At 43.0% G+C, this 21,111-nt stretch overlaps 1 protein-coding gene across 2 annotated transcripts in view; it reads right to left on the bottom strand.

The window, feature by feature from the left end:
* ST6GAL1 (ST6 beta-galactoside alpha-2,6-sialyltransferase 1) overlaps window positions 1-21,111 on the bottom strand; it is a 134,580-nt gene that overhangs the window by 20,141 nt on the left and 93,328 nt on the right. Inside the window, exons 4-5 of one of the 2 annotated variants that reach the window (XM_067738370.1) lie at window positions 10,944-11,565; window positions 3,849-3,946 (exon numbers count right to left, since the gene is read on the bottom strand). In XM_067738370.1, the coding sequence (XP_067594471.1) occupies window positions 3,849-3,946; window positions 10,944-11,526 (681 nt within the window). In that variant the 5' untranslated portion in view covers window positions 11,527-11,565. The remainder of the gene's footprint in view (window positions 1-3,848; window positions 3,947-10,943; window positions 11,566-21,111) is intronic. The other variant, XM_067738371.1, reaches the window with a different exon arrangement.

The following is a 21,111-nucleotide window of genomic DNA, read 5'->3' as shown; positions in this document are numbered from 1 at the left end:
CTAACCATTTTTGAGTGTACAGTTCAGTGGCATTAAGTACATTCATGCTGTTATACAACCATCACCACCATCCATCTCTAGAACTCTTTCATCTTCTTCTGAAACTGAAACTCTAGATCCATTAAACAAGTATTCCTCTTTCCTCTCAGGCCCTGGTAACCACCATTCTACTTCCTGTCTCTAGGAGCTTGACCACTCCAGGGACCTCATATAAGTGGAATCATACAGTGATTTTCCTTTTGTGACTGTCTTCCCATTGACTTTTTTTTTTTTTTTTTTGCGGTACGCGGGCCTCTCACTGTCGTGGCCTCTCCCTCTGCAGAGCACAGGCTCCGGACGCGCAGGCTCAGCAGCCATGGCTCACGGGCCCAGCCGCTCCGCGGCATGTGGGATCTTCCCGGACCGGGGCACGAACCCGTGTCCCCTGCATCGGCAGGCGGACTCTCAACCACTGCGCCACCAGGGAAGCCCCCCATTGACTTTTAAACATACTCAATTCTCTGCAATCTAAAAAATGAAAAGAACAAAAACTGGCCCCGGAACCCTCAACTCTCTATAGCTATTGCCCTATTTCTCTCTGTCCATCGGAGCCAGCCTTCTTGCAAGAACTCTCCACATTTTCCTCCCTCCCCACTCCTCCACACTCTCCAATCTGGCTTCACCGCTCTCCCCAATGGCTGTCGCTGAGGCCAACGGTGGCCTCCATTTTGCTAAGGAGAGAACGATGCTTTTCAGTCTTCATCTAAATTGGCCTCTCAGCAGCATCTGATGGCTCTCACCTCCTTCTCGCTGCTCTCATTACCCAAACCCCCTGCATGGACTTTTCCTCTCTCTACACTCCCTCTAGTGCCCTCAATTGGTCTCACTGTTTCACTGCCACATAGATAGAGACGATTCACAAACCCTCATCTGCAGCCCAGACCTTTCCACTGAACTCCAGTCCCATCTCTATAACTGCCTACTGGACCTCTCTTCACAGACACGTAAAAGGCAGCTCAGATCAACCATATGCAGAACCACGTTTTTGATCCCTGCCCGCCTCTCTGACCCTACCCGCCCCTCACAACCCAAAACATCTGCCAGTACTCCTTCCCCTCTCAGTGACTAGCTGGCCAGTTACGCAAGCCAGAAACCCAGGCGCACCTGTGGCCCCCCTCCCTTCACCTCTCACGCCCAACCACACACTACAGCCTGGTGGCTGCACACTCTGAGTAGCTCTCAAATCCATTCTTTCCTCACAGTCCCCTTCATTTCCACTCTGGCGCAACTGCCAGCATTGCTAGTCCACACGATTGCAAGAGCCCCCTAAGTGTGTCTGTCCATCCACCGCACCCACTGCGCTGATCAGATGGAAGCCAGAGGGGTTTACAAAACGCAAGTCTGGCTATGCCTCAGAGAAGAAAACAGGCACCATGGCCTGGCTCCTCCTCACCCTCAGCCTCGTCCCTCTCTACATCCCCACCACCCAGACTCACCTCTTCCCGGGTCCTGGTGCGTCCCAGCTCCCTTCCACACAGGCCTCACCCACGCTGCTGCCTCTTCTCCCACTTCTCGCCGTCTACCCTTACTCCTCAGGCGCGGTGGAGAATCACCTCCTCACTTCTTCCTGACTTCCCTGCCTAGGGAAGATGCCCCTTTATGGGCTCTGGTAGCACCTTAACCCTCTCCTCTGTAGCTGTCTGTTGTAACTTTATATTTGTTTGTATGACTATTGGATGGTGTCACGAGAACAGGGCTGAGTCTGTTTCGCTCACCAACGTACCCCCCACACCCACCTCAGTTCCGCACACATAAATATCAGAGCAGGTGACACTTATGCATAAGCGCCGGCCGCTAAATGCTTTGCGTGGATCTTCTCACTTACTCCTCACAGCAACCCTGTGAGGAGGTAGTTATTCTCCCCTCTCCCCTCTTCACAGAGGCATAAGGAGCTTAGGCGTGATCGTTTAGCTAAGAGAGGCAGAGCTGGTTTCAACGGCAGTCAGGCTAGCTGCAGTCTCTGTCCTCACCACTGTGCTCTGCGCAGCACCGTCCCCGTTTGTGTTAGGAAGCAAGGGTAAGTACACCTTTCTCCTGGGTATTTAGGTACCATCTTATACAGAAGCAGAAGTTAGGCATTTGCATTCCCTGGGGAGCCCTCCAGCTCCAGGTTTCTGTGACTGCGGCACAAGAAGGGACAGGAGAGAGAAGGGCGAGCTCATCCCAGCCCCTCTGCCTGATCTTCCAGACTCACCAGAGTCTGAGCAGCCATGAAGCCCCAGCCTCACCTCCCTCTGCGATGCAGCACGAGTCCAGACCCATCCCCACCCTGCCAGGGCTGTCTGAGTGCCCCCTCGTCTCCTGTGCGGCTCTGTCCTGCCAATCCCACTGTTTGGATGCCTTCCTAGTGCTGTTTCTCTAGATTCTGCCCATCTCTCAAAGTCTAGCTCAAGTACCACTTGCTCCAGAGACTCTCTTGCCGACGAATCTATTTTTTTTAACCTGCCCTCTTATAGCTTATCATAAAAGTAATGTAGAACCCCCAAACGTAAGGCTGAACAGAAACAGGTATTAGAAGCACAGAGAGGCTGCTGGAGGATGTTACAGTGTTAGAAAGTGACAACATCATCATCACCCAAATAATAACAGAAGGATTAGAAGAATCGAAAACAAGATGGTGGCCTCTTGAAAAGGAGTTAAGTCCCATCACGAAAAGGTTCCTAGGACTGTGGGCCTCAGATGGAAAGCAGGAAGCAGCTTCTGCCCAGGTGGTGAGTTCCTGAAGGTCAGGCAGTGAAGAGATTGCTGGGAGAAACAGGGAAGTGGAGGCCTGGCAGCGGGGAGGAGAAATGCATATTCTGCTGGGACGGTGCTGAAAGGGCACTTAGGGTCACTTCCAGGACCCAGTCCACACCCACGAGCCCTAGAAAGTGTACAGAGTCTAAACGCTGACATAAAACCCCCCAAGGCTTACACGTATACTCAGAAAAAAGACAGACATTGGTGGTCGGGAGTGAGGTGAGTGGGTTTATAGCCCTATCATGCTATTTTTGTTATATGTGCAATCCAGCTTTTTCCACTAATTCAATCCATTAGCAGAACTTTGTGGCAAGAGTACTTCTTAAGTTCCCATTAGTATAGAGAAATCAGCATATGCTACCTGGAAATACTTCAGGAAATGAATAGTCTAGGGGGATTCATGAGGTAATACCTGAATTGTAATGCTGTATTACACATAAATTACACTGTGATGCTGTCTTATAATACTTGGATAAGGTTTTACAGCATAGAAAGCACACCCACGTTCATTGCTTCATTTACTTTTCACGACAGTCCTCTCTCTCCCTGGATATCCTCTGTTTTCCCTTGGGCAACACTCTGGATGTGACCTGCGGCCACGGGGACAGCAGAACTCGGCTTTCTCTGGACACTGGACACCTCCAGTAATGCAGACTAATGCCACAGGGGCCTTCCCATGACCAAAGTACCATGCTGGATCATGGAATCACTGTCTTTTTCTCCATGAGGAATCCGGGACGCAGGAAGGGCAAGGGACTTAATTAAGCCGGTGGCTTTGATGTGCTCCTAGTAAATACATTCTACTTCAGAGCCCATGGATTTTCTCGTGTGTTCCTCACAACAACCCTGTGAGGAAGGTACTGTTATTCTCCCCTCTTTACAGATGAGTAAACAGAGGCATGAGTAACTTAGGCATGATCTTTTAGCTAAGAGAGGCAAAGCTGGTTTAGATGGCAGGCAAGCTAACTGCAGAGTCTCTGTACTGACCACTGCACTCTACTCAGCGCCGTCCACGACTGTGTTAGGAAGGAAACTTCTCTCACTGTACTTCTGCACAGAAGAAATTTTACCTGAGAGTTCATCAGGCGAATGGTGGTTCTCATGCCCACATCTTGTTGGAAGTTGGCTGTGGGTGCCCCATTAAACCTCAGGACTGCATCGTGATCATCTATAAACCACAAGGAAACAGAACACATCAGCAGTGATGACGATGCGAGCGTCAGCAATATGCAGAGAGCAGTCTGGAGAGAGAGAGGGCAGGAGGAAGGGGGGGGCAAGAGAATAATACATCCTAATCTTTATCTCATCCTGGTACACAGGGGACAACGATCATATTTGTACAGTGCAATCAGGTAAAGTTCACAGACAGAGGTGACCAACTCTCTGCCCAACCACTGCGAAGGCTAAAGAGGTCCATATGGTGGTGTTCCTGAAATCCACTCGATGATGCCAGTGTGCCCGGGCACAGGGGCAACGTGGACAGGGCCAGTGCACTACTCATAGTGGAATCACTATTCCAGTTACCAAAGGAGCAAATCAGATTCTCTTGGTATTACCAGTAGGTCATACTTCTATCCCTGTCAGAAAAATGAAGATCCTACCATAAGCTTGGTCTAACCCACAAGTGCAAAGTACCCCATGGCATTCTGAAAAGCTTGCAGTGCACGGCAAATGAAAGAGATTCACTATGGCATCCTGAAGTGTCCCATTTAGGAACACGAGCCCCAGGAAGGGTCACAAACCTGGGTGGTGGCAGAGGTGGAAAAGAGGTCATAGAGCTAAACTAAACCCCACATATTCTATTAAAAATTTAAAAAGCTCTTTGTCAGAAACAATGTCTCAAATCCAGCCAAGATCAAACAGACAATCTTTTTAAAGATCTACTCACTCCCCAGCTCTGGTTCTCTGTCCTTCTAGCTGTTTAAGCAGGGTTTGGAAGACTTGGAGAAGATTCTCTGCCTGGCAATGACCAATCTGATGGGGGAGGGAACTGATGACTTCTAAGATCCACCCTAACCCTGAGCCTCTGTGATCCTGTGAGAGCTCATCTCAAGCTTATTTGATCAAACAAGCTTCGGTTCACCACTGAAATCTGCACAAGATCTGGAGGTCAGCCCAAACCTCTGTTGTTCTGTTTCTCTCTGTGCGGGTTTGTTTTGGGTGGTTCTTCATGCACAAAGGTGGCATCAGGAGAAGAGGGGTAGGAGTGGATTTTAGCTCAATGTAAGAGGACCTAACGGAAAATACCCACAGAATTAAGGGAAGAAGGCCTCCCTCTTTATTTCAATTCTAACGTATATACCAAACCTCAGGAATCTAGACATCTCATTCACAAAAACAACCCTATCCTCAATCCCAGGACAAAATTTTTATCAAAATGGTTTAAAAGTTACATGAGATGCCCATAGTCCAAACATTATCAGATAACAGGACAGGCACACAGAACTGCAAATCGAGCGCGAAGTTTATCTTTACACAACTCGGATTGCAACAAGTTTTGTCAGAATCAGTCACTGATTTCAAAAGTGACCAGTAGTAACCACTAGAAATGTTGATTTATCAGAAACTCCACTTGGTCAACTTTCCCATTTCACAGGTGAAAAAACCTGAGAGTCCCAGCAGACAAAAATGACAAGCTCAAATGGAGTCATTGAGGGTCGAAATAAAAGGACTATTTACAAAGTTGTAGGTCGAGTTTAACAAGGTAGAGATGAACAAGGAAAGGGACCATACCCCAGGCTTGGCCACAGCAGGGAACCAATCCCACCCGTACACCTAAGGCAGCAGGAGGAGCAGAGACCTCCCCTGAGGAAGCCCACCTGGTGGGAACTGCGAAGGGAATCATTACCCCAGCCTCTCCTCCTCCCCTCTGACTTCCAGGCCTGGAGGGAAAAGGGGAGACACAGACAGGGCTGCCTGAAAGGGGCTGAAACTTACAGTCAAAGGAGAGAAGGAGCCCGTGGTTACAGGTTCCTTCTGCAAGGGCGGGGAAGAGGGGGACAGACACCCTGGCCTCACTCTCCTTCTTCTTCTCAGTTTTGTACCAGCGTTACTACTGTCCAGTCCCAAATCAAAGCCAGAGAGCAAGGACATCCAGTTGACACAGTCCAAATTTCTATTTCCCCGGGCACAGAGTCATAGGAAAGCATGGAGAGTGAATTTGCGGGGGGCAGATGGAGAACGCCCAGCACAGGAGGCTTGAGATAGGTCCTTGGTGTTGACCATGAGAAAGGAGAATGCTTTTATTCCTTCAATAAATACTGATAAAGCTCGTACTCTCTGCCAGACACAGTTCTAGGTGCTGGAGACAATGGTTGTGAGCATGAAATCAAGGTCCTTGCCCTTAGAGACCTCGAGATCTACTGCAAGGAGGCAGACAATAGATAAGCACAACAACCCACATTCGAGATAATTACAGATTGTGGTTAATACTATGGCACAAAATAATAACCTATAATGGAAAAGAATCTGAAAAAGAATACACACACACATATATATATACACACACACGTATAACTGAATCACTTTGCTGTACATCTGAAACATTGTAAATCAACTATACTTCCATAAAAAAATAAAAATTAACAAAAAATACTATGACACGAATAAACTGAGCTGTGTAACAGAGACCCCGAGGGAATCTCCTTTAGATAGAGGGATTGTTCAGGGACTGCGTCTGAGCTGAGACCCACAGGGCATGGGAAGGGCCCAGGAAAGTAAATTCCAGCCGAAGGACACAGCAGTGTCAAGACCCCAAGGAGGGTAAGGACTTGGCTGGGGACAAGTGAGTGAAGGAAAGAAAAAATAAAAAGTGCAATGAAAGAGGTCGGCAGGAAGCAGATCATGCAGGCTGTGGAGGCCAGGTATGAAGTTTGGATTTTATTCTAAGATTTTTAAATCAAAGAAGAGAACTTTAAAACAGACCACTAAATGTGAGCTTATAAAAAAAGGGATCAGATCCTTGTTTGCCAAACTGTCCTTTGCTATTGCTACTGAAAACTAAGACTTTCAACCTCAAATAGGTCTCCAGGAAATCCCTCGGAAAAATCCACAGCTACTGGGATCCCAGAAAACAAGCCTTGAAGGGGGAAGGCTGTAGAAAACAGGGGCCTCCACTTCTCTGTAACTTAGAATTAGCAGAAAAAGATGCAAATTAGAAAAGGAAGAAATAAATGCACCACGACATGCACATGATATAACTGCATGCCTAGAAAATTCAATAGAATCAGCTTGTTAGTAAATTCATAAATACATCAAAATCTACTGTGTCCAGGTATAAGAATTCTAAATAGCTAGAAATTGTGGTGAAAGAAATTTTATCATTATTTGGACCAAACATTTCTTACATTTTCCAGTCAGCTTAATGAATCATATAACCATGTATGGAAGACTGCATTCTGATTCTGGTCAGGAAAACTAGATATGATGCAGATCAGGTTTGGCAAACTATGGCCCACAGGCCAAATCTGACCTGCCTTGTTTTTGTAAATAAAGTTTTATTGGAACTTAGCCAGGCACATTCATTTATTACTGTGTAGGGTTGATTTTACACTAAAATAGCAGAGTCATTGTAAGAGACACTGTATGTCCTCAAAAGCAAAAATATTTACTATCTGGCCCTTTATAGGAAAAGTTTGCTCACCCCTGATATAAACAGTCATGCTCTCTGAGCTGCTCAACCCAGTCTTCACTCTGCCCAAGAACTCCATCTGCCCCCAAATATGCCCAAATTCCATCCCCCACCTTTGCCTTCCATCATATGGTACATGCCTACTTCTCTTCCAGCCCTTCTCACTGGCCCTTCAGAATTTGTATTTATTTATCTATCTATCTATCTTGTCCCTGTTCTTTCCTTGTCCTTCAAATGTAAACTTTTTTTCTATGTTTTCTCATCAGTCCTCTTCCCTGGACTACAGCTATCACCTTGATACAAATGACTCCTAAATCTGATCTCCCACCTTGACACTTTTTCCTGGAAGAAAATACCCAACTGCATAGATATCTATGAAGGGAAATCCACAAACACTTCAGACTCAGCACATCCAAGATGGAACCTGTCCTCCTCCAGGAGCATGCTCCCCTGTGATACAATATAGCCTGCTCCCAAGCCAGAGACCCTGGCTCCTGCCTCTCACTCGAGGTCATTTCTAGTTAGAACCGAGTTCTGTCTCTTCTACCTCATGATGCCTCTCATGTCAGACCATTTCAACCCACCTCCACTACCACTGTTCAACAGGCCTGGTGCTTCTCACTTGGATATGACGATAGTCCCTAACAGCAGAGAGGCTATGCAGCAGTCCCCATGGGGAAGGGGAGTCAGAGAAATGAGAAATCTCTCCAAAACACACATGATCCCATCACTCGCTTGCTCAAAAACCTTCTAGGGCTCTTTGTCGCTTAAAGAATGAAAGCCAAAGTCCTTAAGACCATCAACGTTCTCTAAGAACTTACCACCGGCTACCTTTCTGACCTCATTGCTCAGCCCTCTTCACCTTGTGGGGCCCTACGGCCCAGGCAAACAGGATTATCTGTGATGCTTAAACACACTCTGCACGTTTTTCCATACAGCCTTTGCTTCTTGCTTTTGCCTCAGTTCAGAACGCTCTTCTCCTCTCTTCCAGGGGAGCAAGTCAGGAAGAGTATCAAGGGATTATTTTAACCTGGAAAGGGATTCATTCATTATTACAAAGCTATAATCACCACGAGGCGCAAGAGCAGAGATAAGGCTAAGTGTGGGCCCCTTGGACTCAAACACCCCAGTTTCAAGTCCCAGTCTACTGTTAACCAGCTGCGTAACCTCTCTGAGTGTCCGCACTTAGCTCCTGAGTAAAATGGGAGCAATAACCGTACCTACCGCGTGGGATTACTGGGAGGATTAAGAGAGCAAGCTTGTTATACGCACAGCAGGTACACCATACATGTTACTCCTATTCATTCTAATATTTTAAAAATGTGCTACTGCTTGAAATGAATAGTCAAACAAACCTAAGATACTTTACATGTATGCGTATCAAAAACAATTGAAAATGACTGTGCCCACCATTGGCTGGTTTGTGGGGCTGCCGGAGACACAACACATTGTTACGGTCCCTCTGGTAAACACTTGTGTAATGGACCAAAAAAAAAGAGCCATAAAACATATCTTACTTTGGTCTTCTACCGCCACTCCTGAGGATATTTCCCCTCTGGAGGGCAGTAGTAGTCACTTAAGTTGTCTTCCCCACAACCTCCTTAGCAGTACTATTTATAAGAGCAAACAGTCTGAAAGCATTTGATATGTTCAACAGTTGGGACTAAGCTGGACAAATTCCAGGTGTGGTGGGAAGGCTGGGGCCTGTGGAGCTCAGAGGCTTTAACAAAGGGCCTTCCTCTCCCTCTCCTCTTTGTATTCTAAGTTCCTCTTTGGTATTGTTGATGAGTCCATGGCTGAATAAAAGAAAACATGAATGAATTCCTTAAAATTTTTGTTAGACTAAATGCCCAAAGGAAATAACCCTATCAAAGGCAGAACATTTGAAGTGTAGCATGCAATTTTTGTTAGATCTCAGGATCAAAATCCTTCCATGGAAATACATATTTGAAATTATAACTCTAGTCTATAGAGAAAGGTTATTTTAATGAATGTTTAGTTAAATCCATAAAACTCCAACGTTTTATGGAGTGCATAAAAATAAAGATTATAGTTCCAATTCATGGGAGTATTAAGCTCTGCCTGAAACTGCAACATGATTCCGGCCAGGCAGATTATAATGACTTGGGAAGAAAGAAAGAAATGTAGTTCCATTATGGATGAACAAAAACCAATTACATTTAGTTTCTAGAAAACGAAGTCCAAAAGAAACCAGAAAAGCAGAAGCAGAAGCAGAAGTTGGGGTGGGACTGGTTATCCTGGCAGCTCGTCTTCCAAAGTGCTGCCTATTTGGAGAGTTATGAAATATGATCTCACCACTTCTTCCTGCTCTAGAGAATCCAATTTGCTTCTCCTTTTCTTCTTTTGAGAGCCTGTGCTTGGTTTCAGACCATTTTTCCTGGCAGTCATATGAAGGAAATAAAAAAGGAGACACATGACCTCACCTGCTCCAGCACCTTCCAGAGCCTGACAAAAGAGCTAGGCTTCCTGTGCTTTGCTTTCTTTAGCCTGATTCATTTCGCAGTCAAGGAAAACACATTCTCTCAAAATAAGTGAACTAAGGAGCTTTAGGCAAATCCATAGCTCTGTGTTGTACACATGTTTACAAATCTGGATAAACTTTCTGGGTTTTTTTTTGTTTATTTTTACTGAAGTATAGTTGATTTACAAGGTTGTGTTCGTTTCAGGTGTACAGCACAGTGATTCAGTGAATCTTTTTCATATTCTTTTCCCTTATAGGTTATTACAAAATATTTAGTATAGTTCCCTGTGCTATACAGGAGGTCCTTGTTGGTTATCTGTTTTATATATAATAGTGTGTATATGTTAATCCCAAGCTCCTAATTTATCCCTAAATCTTTATTAACTGTGAAGAATTTCAAGAAAAGCAAATTGATATATTCTGACCAGTGATTTTTAACCTTTTTTGGGTCACAACTGAAAGCTATGGACACTCGCTTTGGAAAAATGCACAGATTTACACATATACACACATGTTATACACTCCTAATCAGCACATGATTTTAGGGATTCATGGACCTTCCTGAAGTTGGTCCAGAGTCCCCAATTAATTCTTTTCAAAGAGAAAAACTAAAAATTACCCAGGTAGTTGAGGCCAAAAGATACAATTAGTCGTTAATTAATCAGTACATTACAGAATTTCAGGACCTGAAGGAAAAGTAGAGATCTATGCTTTAAATATTTTAAAATGTCAATGTAGTGTTTTGCTTATTGGTAGCAGTGGAACTTTCTTTTCAAACAAAATCTTCTGTGGAACACCAATATTTAAGACAGATCAAAATAAAGCCATTCTAGTTGATAAAGGTGCTGGAAGACTGGATCCCCACCCTCTCCACTGCCCCCGTGCCACCTCTAACTCACGAAGGACAGTTGAGTAACACCGATCTGGGCCCGCTCCACCAGTCGGTGGAGCCACACTGGGACTCCTAGTCTCCAGTACTGTCTACATGCCCAGACGCTCCAAGTGAGTGAGCACTGGCTGCTCAGATAACAGTCTTAACACCCCAGAACCCACCTATTTCTTGACCCAGTTGGGAGGACTTCAGAGATCCCGCTGATGAGACGACAGCACACCTGCCCCACGGCCCAGCCTTGGTCCTAATGTTCTCCTTAGGCAGGTAACCCTCCCATTCAGAGGTGTTGAAGGGAAAATCTGTGGCCTCTACCATTGAAACGTTCACGTGGTCCCGAAGGTGGCAAAGCAGGGCCTCTGCACTGAACTTAACACCAGGCCCTGGCCCCTTGTAGGACACTTTGTACTTGTTCATGCTCAGATAATTCTTCCAGATCTTTTGCAGCCTGGGGATAAGGTTTTTGGTGGAGCTGTCCTTGTTCCACACCTGGAAGGTAGCCTCCGGCTTGGCCTTGGGACCACTGAGGGCCTGGCTGCCCCTCTGGGGGTTGTGGGTGCCACTTGAAGACACAGACTGGGAACCAGACCTCAACACCTGGAATTCCTTGGTTTGCAGTTTAAGGGACTCATAGTAACTCCCTTTCTTCTTTTCCTTCCATACACAGATGATTGCAAACAGGAGAAAGACCAGCACACAGCAGCTGAATTTCTTCTTCAAGTTAGTGTGAATCATAACGAAAGACATGTTCAAGGAAGCCACGCTGTCCCGAGCAGGAAAACAGGCCTAAAAAAAAAGTGAGACAAGGCAGAAAATGATGTAAAGTATATCTACAAGTAATGATGGGCTGAGCAATGGCTTTAGAGTGACAAGAATTGAATTCCAGTCCAGGTCTATCTCCCACCAGGTCTGCAACCTTCAGCAAGTCTTAAAAAAAAAAAAAAAATCACCCTCAGTTTGGGCTTGTAATGTAGAAAGTAGCGCTCAGACACTCCCGTCTTCCTCTCCGAGCTGTGAGCACTTTATGGACTCGCCCACCACTCCTTTGTACTCCCTGAACCTTAGTTTCCTGTCGTCTTGGTCTAGCTCCCTGACTGCTCTCTGAGCTGCTTGAGGTCAGGAATCACATTTGACACATTCGGTTTGTAGGGCCTTACACTATTTGTTCAGGGAAGGGATACAATGCTTGAAAAACTAAAAGAAAAAGGCAGAGCAGGCTGAGGGGTCTACATCACAAGAAGCCAAACTCCCTAAAAAGACCCAGCCTCCTTTTAAAATTGCCAGAAAGAGACCTCTTGCCATAGACAGTGTCATAGGTTTGTGATGCATCTCTCTAAGGCAGGGGTCCCCAACCCCCGGGCCGAGGACCGCTACTAGGAACCGGCCACACAGCAGGAGGTGAGTGGTGGGCAAGCGAGCGAAACTTCATCTGCTGCTCCCCATTGCTCCCCGTGGCTCGCATTACCGCCTGAACCAACCATCCCCCCACACCCCGCCCTCCCCCCCATCCATGGAAAAATTGTCTTCCACGAAACCGGCCCCTGGTGCCAGAAAGGTCAGGGACCACTGCTCTAAGGGCTCTGGTGCTAGACTCCTGCGTGAGAAGAAAGCCAAGGGTCAGCTTCACAATATAACATTCAGGTTTATGGAGTTCTGCATGAGTACTAGCAAGTGGCAGGAAACTGACTGACCTCACGGTGGAAGATGGGAACTCCTGATAAAATAGCAGATATGTGACCAATTAAGGAAATGAAAATAAAAATGCATTAAGCACACGAGGTTATTTCATTCAATTTCATCATAAACTGTGATGTACAACTTCAGTGAGCACTGTGTTTATAATAATCTAATATGAAGGGCATCTCCTGAGCTGTGCAGAAAGGCCCTGACCATTACCACCCATGAAGGTGCTATAATCTCGATTTTTATAGCTAAGCCACCTGAGGCTCTGAGAAATTAAGAGAAATGCCTAGGATCACAGAGCTGAGTGAATGGTAGCACTGAGATTCAAATCCAAGTGCACTTGATTCCCTAATCCATGACCCCTTTCACTGTACCCTGTACACAACTGCTGAAAGTTCTGGAAAATGGATTTCACTAAGCAAATAGAGCCTGAACAGGCCCCTTTATATCTGGGTAAAGACCTACTTAGTTTTCCCAGAATTTATTGTGAAACTGAACGGAAAATGGAAGTACTTTGAACTCAAACAATGTCTGTATCTTCTGGAAAACATTAAATTCTTCCCTAAGTATCTAGGTTTATTTACCGTAATGAGTCTAAGCAATCACCCCCAGGGTTTTGCTAACTGATTAGGAATCTCTACAACAGTAATTAATACAACACTGTAAATCAACTATACTTCAATTTAAAAAAATTCAGGAAAATAAAAATCTATAGCCCATATCAATGAAGCCTGCTCCTAAGGATATCAGGGATAAAGTGGTAGGAGTACTGAACTGGGTATCACAAAACCTGGCTTCTTGTCCCCATTCTTGGTGACCCTAGGCAAGCCTCTTCACCTCTCTGCACCTAAGTTTCTGTGTAGTAACCATCTCTGCCCTGTCTCATTCACTGAGTGCTGGGAAGACCAAACGAGAATGGTGTTCATGGGCTTTGAACTAGGTAAATGTAAAGTAAAGGCACAGAAGGTTAGAGCAGCCCCTAGGCATGAGGGCCACGTTGAGGCAATGTGGGACAGCAAACGATGGTGGAGTGGAGCACTGGCCATGGCTCATCAACCTGAACTTCAGGTCCTTCATCAAGTATAACTAAAGTATAATTATAATTGAAGTATAGTGCAGTTATAATATTAGTTACAGGTGTGAAACTTAGTGATTCAATGTTTTTATAGATTATGTCCCACCATTACAATATTATTGACTATAATCTCTGTGCAGTACATTACATCCCTGTGACTTATTTATTTTATAACTGGTAATTTGTACCTCAAATATCCTTTACCTATTTCTCCTATCCCCGCCATTGCCCTTCCCTCTGGCAACCACTAGATTGTTCTCTGTATCTGTGAGTCTGTTTCTGTTTTGTTTGGTTGGTTTTTTAGATTCCACATATAAGTGAAAACATACAGTATTTGTCTTTCTCTGTCTGACTTATTTCACTTAGCATAATACCCCTTAGGCCCATCCATATCTCAAAATGCAAGATTTCATTCTTTTTTATGGCTAATATTCATTGTGTGTGTATATGTATGTATATATCACATATTCTTTATCCATTCACTCAGGATGCTTCCATATCTTGGCAGTTGCAAATTATAAATAATTCTACAGTGAACGTTGGAGTGCATAAATCTTTTGAATTAGGGTTTTTGTTTTCTAGGATAAATACCCAGGAGTGGAATTGCTGGATTGTATGGTGGCCCTATTTTTAATTTTTTAAGAAAACTCCATGCTGTTTTCTGTAGTGGATGCACAAATTTACATCCCCACCAACAGTGTACAAGGGTTTCCTTTTCTCCACATCCTTGCCAACACTTATTTCTTGTCCTTTTGATGACAGCCATTCTGACAGGTGTGAGGTGCTATCTCACTGTGGTTTTGATTTGCATTTCCCTGATGATTAGTGATGGTGAGCACTTGTCTTCTTTGTCTGAGATTAACTGACCGTATGTGCATGGGTTTATTTCAGTCTCTCAATTCTGTTCCATTGATCTACGTGTCTGATTTTTTTTTGGGGGGGGGGGCCAGTACCATACTGTTTTGATTACTGCAGCTTTGTAGTATAGTTGGAAGTCAGGGAGCCTACCACCTCCAGCTATGTTCTTTCTCAAAATTGTTTTGGCTATTTGGGTTCTTTTGTGGTTCAATACAAATTTTAGGATTACTTGTCCTAGATATGTGAAAAATGTCATGGGTATTCTGATAAGGATTACATTGAATCTGTAGATTGCTTTGGGTAGCATGGACATTTTAACAATATTAATTCTCCTGATCCATGAGCAAGCACAGTATATCTTTCCATTTGTTTGTGTTGTCTTCAATTTCTTTTATCAATGTCATAATTTTCAGAGTATAGGTCTTCACCCTCTTGGTTAAATTTATTCCTAGGTATTTTAATCTTGTGATATGATTGTAAATGGGATTCTTGATTTCTCTTTCTGATAATTTATTAGTGTATAGAAATGCAAGAAATTTCTGTATATTAATTTTTTAGCCTGCAACTTTACTGAACTCATTGATTAGTTCTAAGTTTTTGGTGACATCTTTAGGGTTTCCTATACATAAAATCATGTCACCTGCCAATAGTGATAGTTTTACTTCATCACCTCCAATTTAGATTCCTTTTATTTCTTTTCCTTTTCTGATTTCAGTGGCTAAGACTTCCAGTACTATGCTAAATAAAAGTGATGAGAGTGGGGATCCCAGAGGAAATGCTTTCAGCTTTTCACTGTTGAGTATGATATTAGCTGTGGGTTTGTCATAAATGGCCTTTATCATAATAATAATTATTATTATAAATGGGATGTTCCCTCTATACCCACTTTGTTGAGATTTTTTTATCATGAATGGATGTTAAATTTTGTCAAATGCTTTTTCTGCATCTATTGAGATGATCATGTGATTTTTAGCCTTCATTTTGTTCATGTGGTGTATCAGATTGATTTGTGGATACTGAACCATCCATGAATCCCTGGAATAAATCTCACTAGATCATGATGTATGATTCTTCTAATGTATTGTTAAATTTGGCTTCTAATATTTTGAAGAAGACTTTTACATCTATGCATCAGGGATATTGGCCTGTAATTTTCTTTTTTTGTAGTGTCTTTTTTAGTTTGTGTATCAGGGTAAAGTTGGCCTCTTAGAAGGAGTTTGGAAGTGTTCCCTCCTCTTCTATTTTTTTTTTTTTTTTTTGAATAGTTTGAGAAGGATAGGTATTAACTCTTCTTTAAATGTTTGGTAATTCCCCTGTGAAGCTGTCTGGTCCTGAACTTCTGTTTGTTGGGTTTTTTGGGTTTTTTGTTTGATTTCTGATTCAATTTCATTGCTAGAAATTGAACTGTTCAGATTTTCTATTTCTTCCTGATTCAGTCTTGCAATACTATATGTTTCTAGGAATTTATACATCTCTCATAGGTTGTCCAATTTGTTGGTATATAATTGTTCAAAGTATTCTGATTGTTTGTATTTGTGATATTGGTTGTAACTTGTCTATCATTTCTGATTTCATTCAATTGGGCCCTCTCTCTTTTTTTCTTAATAAGCCTAGCTCAAGTTTTGTCAATTATATTTATCTTTACAAAGGACCAGCTCTTCGTTTCACTGATCATTTCTATGATTTTTTAGTCCCTATTTCATTTATTTTTCCTCTGATCTTTATCATTTCCTTCCTTCTACTAACTTTGAGCTTTGTTTGTTCTTCTTTTTGTGATTCCTCTGGGTGTAAAATTAGGTTGTTAACTTGAGATGTTTCTTATTTCTTGAGGTATGCCTGTATCACTATAAACTTCCCTCTTAGAACTCCTTTTGCTACATCCATAGATTTTGGATTATGTTTCTATTGACACTCATCTCAAAGTACCTTTTTATTTCTTCTTTGATTTCTTCATTGACCCATTGGTTTTTAGTAGCATGTTGTTCAGTCTTTACATATTTGTGTTTTTCCAGTCTTCCTGCAATTGATTTCCAGTTTCATACCATTGTTTGAAAAGATGTTTGATATGATTTCAGTCTTCTTAAATTCATTGAAATTTGTTCTGTGGACTAGCATGTAATCTATCCTGGAGAATGTCCCATGTGCACTTTAAAAGAATGTGTATTCTGCTGTTTTGGGATGGAATGTTCTATTAATATCTATTAAGTCCGTTTGGGCTAATGTGTTTTAAGGCCAGTGTTTCTTTATTGATTCTCTATCTGGATAATCTATCCATTGATGTAAGTGGGGTATTAAAGCCCCCTACTATTACTGTGTTACTTTCAGTTTCTCCCTTTATGTTTATTGATATTTGCTTTAAGCATTTAGGTGTTCCTATCTTTACAAATGTTATGTCCTCTTCTTAGACTGACCTCTTTATCATTATGTAATGCCCTTCTTTGTCTTTTGTTATAATTTTTGTTTTAAAGTCTATCTTGTCTGATATGAGTATTGTTACTCCAGATTTCTTTCCATTTCCTTTTGCATGGAATATTATTTTCCATCCTTTCATTTTCAGTCTGTGTGTCTTTAGTTCTGAAGTGAGTCTCTTGTAGGCAGCATATATATGTCTTTTTTTTTTAATCCATTTGGCTTCCCTATGTCGTGTTTTTTTTTTTTTTTTTTTGCAGTACACAGGCCTCTCACTGTTGTGGCCTCTCCCGTTGCGGAGCACAGGCTCCGTACGCGCAGGCTCAATGGCCATGGCTCACGGGCCCAGCCGCTCCGCGGCATGTGGGATCTTCCCAGACTGGGGCACTAACCCGCGTCCCCTGCATCAGCAGGCGGAGTCTCAACCACTGCGCCACCAGGGGAGTCCCCTATGTCGTTTGATTGACGTATTTAGTCCATTTACATTTAAAGTGATTATTGATAGGTGTGTACTTATTTCCAGTGTTACTGTTCCAAGTTGTTTTTGTAGTTCTTCTCTCTTCTTTTAGTCTCTTCTCTTATGGTCTGATGCTTTTCTTTGGTGCTGTTTCTTTTTTTTCCTCTCTTTTTTTTTTTCATGTGTGTGTGGTGTGTGTGTGTGTATCTATTGTAAGTTTTGTTTTATGGTTACCATGAAGTTCACATATATTTATATACAGACAGATACATAGATATAGATTTATTTTAATCTGGTAGTTGTTTAATTTTCAATATATTCTAAAAGCTCTATGCTTTTTACTGTCCAATATTTCATATTTTTGACGTCATATTTTACATCTTTTGTGTATCCCTTAACTATTATTGCAGTTACAGTTGATTTTACAAATTTTGTCTTTTAACCTTTATACTAGTAGTTGATCCATTGCCTTTTCTATATATTGCCTTTACCAGTGAGATTTTCTTCCTTTGTATATTTTTTTATTTCTTGCTATAACCTTACTTTTTCACTTAAAGAAGGTGTTCACTTAACATACCTGGTAAGGCCAGTTTAGTGGTGACCTCTTTTAGATTTTTGTTTGTCTGGGAAACTCTTTATCTCTTCTCCAATTTTGAATGACAACCTTGCCGGACAGAGTATCTTTGGTTGTAGGGTTTTTTCTTTCAGCACTTTACATATATCATGGCACTCCCTTCTAGCCTGCAAAGTTTCTGCTGAAAAATCAGTTGATAGTATTAAGGGGGTTCCCTTGTACGTTACTCTTTGTTTTCCTCTTGCTGCCTTCAAAATTCTCTCTGTCTTTAATTTTTCCCTTTTAATTATGACCTCTTGATATGTAACCTCTAATGGAATAAAATCTGAAAAAAATTAACTAAATCACTTTGCTATACACTTGATTTACAATATTGTATTAGTTTCAATTATATTTCAATAAAAAATTTTAAAAGTAATAAATCTCTATTGCAGTGTGAAAAAAATATATGTTGTGATATGGATCTTTTGGGGTTCATTTTGTTTGGGACTCTCTATGCTTCCTGGACCTGGATATCTGTTTCCTTCCCCAAGTTAGTAAAGTTTTCAGCCATTATTTCATCAAATATTTTTTTTTCCTACCCTTTTTCCCTCTCTTATCCTTCTGGGACCCCTATAATGCAAATGTTAGTATGCTTGATGTTGTCCCAAAGCTCCAGTAAACAATTCTCAATTTTTTTAATTCTTTTTTCTTTTTGATGCTCTGATTGGGTGATTTCCACTATTCTGTCTTCCAGGTCACTTACATGTTCTGTATCACCTAATCTGCTGCTGATTCCCTCTAGTGTATTTTTTTTTCATTTCAGTTATTGTATTCCTCATCTGTGACTGGTTATTTTTTATATTTTCTAATTATTTGTTGAAGTTCTCATATTCCTCTATTCTCCTGAGTTTGGTGAGCATATTTATGACCCTTGCTTTGAACTCTGTATGGTGTATGACGTAAATTACAATTACTTATGTCAGTTTCATTGTTTTTTTTTTTTTTTCTGGGGTTTTATCTTGTTTTTCTCATTTGGAACATATTACTCTGTCCCCAGGATGCACCAGCGGCCGCCATCTTGGGAAGTGCTGTCACTGCAGGGGCTAGAGTTACAGCCTGGTGTGGGCCAGGACTTCTCCCAGGGTGCACCAGGGGCTGCCATCTTGGCAAATGGGGGACAGTTGGAGGAGCCACGTACAGGCTGAGGGGTAGCCTGGGGTGTGCTGGTGTGGTCTTGGCTGGCCGGCTAGAATGTCAAGTGCTTTTCAATCCACAGCCTCTGCACTGGGACTGGGAGCAAGTTAAGTTTGTGCACAAGCTCTTTAAGAGCATAGTCTCAGTTTCCTACAGCCCTCCAGCTCGCCCAGCCGTAAGTTTGACTTCTTCCTGGTGCTGGTCCCCAGGGCTGGGGCCCCCAATGTGGGGCTTGAACCCTTTGCTCTTAGGAAGGACCTCCAAGTTTGTGATATCCTCTTCCTCTGTGGGTCACTTGCCAGAGGTGTGGGTCCTGACTGAATCACATCTCTGCCCCCTCCTACCCATCTTGATGTGTTTTTTCTTCATATCCTTAATTGTATAAGAGCTATTCTGCTAGTCTTCAGGTCGTTCTCAGAGAAAGTTGTTCTATATGTAGTTGTAGTTTTGCTGTGTCTGTGGGAGGAGGTGAGCTCAGGGTCCTCCTACTCCACCATCTTGATCCCACCTCACTGAGACTCTAATTTAAGCACCAAAGAGTGCTTCCTACCGCCACAGACCTCAGGAACCAGTGACTCTAGGGAGGATGGGTGCTTACCTTGGGCCACCAAAGTTTTGGAAGTGATGAAATGTACACAGAGGGAGAATTCAAACATGAGATCATGAAATGGGGCAGGCGCTTGTTGCATCATCAGAAAACTAAGCAATTCAATTTCCCCAGACACCCAACACAGCTAATCATAGGACACTAAGACAGCTGAGGAAAAACTAGAAAAGAAGGGAAAGTAGCATTTGAGAAGCGCCTACTGTACGGTAGGCACTCTACCTGCTTCATCTCATTTAATTTTTACTATACCACTATGGGATAGGTATTAACAACCCCTCTTGAGAAAATGAGGAAACAGGCTTAGCAAGGACACAGGGCTTCTCTGAAGTCAATAGCTAATCAGTGCTAGAACTAGGATTCGAACCCAGGTCTATCTGACTAAAAGTCCATGGTCTTTGGACCAAAGAACAGGCATTGTGAAAAAGCACAGTGAATAGTCAGTGTTGAGCAACTAGGACTCAGAAATCAGGATCTCTAGTGACACAACTGCTGGAAAGTTACAGAATAAACACCCTCACTATCAGCACTGACACTACTAATGTGCACTGTTTTACCAGTCAGGCAACTCTTTCACAGCAATTAGGTTTATGAGACCCAGTACGACCCTGTGAGATGAGCAGAGAAAATTTTATTAGTTCCATTTACAACTGAAGAAACTACGGTTTTGTAAATATAGATAATTTTCAAAGCTGCATGAGTGATTTGGAAATGATGGAGTTGGGACTTAACTTTTACGTGTATGAGTGAAATAAGACAGGAGTTAGGGAGGGGGCGCCCGGTTCACTGTCTCACTGCGCTGAGGCTCAGAGGGGTTTGTGTTTGACTACCTGCCAGCACCTACTCTCCAAGGTTGAGTTTCCCAGGAAAGAAGAATTCCCCAAACCTTCAACCGTAACACAGTCTTACAACTTTAAGAAAGCCTCAGCCTTCAAGGCCAGTGCTCGGTCGTGAGGGCATTCACGTGAAACCTCGTGTCAGGGCTCCCAATTCTCTTGACCACCACCCTCTGTTGAGGTTCCAAGTCTACCAGCTGGCTGGAGCTTCTGGTCATAGGCACTTAGAGCTTCACTCTCATCTCTCAAGCTGCTCTAGAGAGACAAGGACTTGAAGAAGTTTCATCTAAGCAGCCCAAACTGAAGGAAAGGAGTAGTAAATATTTCTCCCCAGATTCTTTGGGAAATCAGTCCAAGTTTTTAATTTTCCAGTCACATCCCAGATTGCCTTCTTAAGCCTCTAGGACTCTGCACTGCTGTAATCTCTCCCCTTGTCCATTTGCCTGGCAACCAGACAGCATTACCTTTCTGCTTCTGGCATCCTGTGGAGCCCACCTCCCCTTCTTGTTCTTGCTCCCTGCTGCTTGCCTCTAGTGTTTAGTAATGCTTGCTTTCATGCTGACCCCCTGCTAGAGGGAAACTCCTCCTGGCTCATTTCTGACACTCCAGTGCCCGGCACCATGCCTGGAACACAGTGGGTATTCAATAAAGGGTTCTTGA

Source organism: Pseudorca crassidens, chromosome 5 (genome assembly GCF_039906515.1).
Source record: "Pseudorca crassidens isolate mPseCra1 chromosome 5, mPseCra1.hap1, whole genome shotgun sequence".
In the NCBI taxonomy this organism is placed as follows: domain Eukaryota; kingdom Metazoa; phylum Chordata; class Mammalia; order Artiodactyla; family Delphinidae; genus Pseudorca; species Pseudorca crassidens.
Note: the sequence above shows the minus strand (reverse complement) of the source record. Positions and strands in the feature narration are given on the sequence as shown.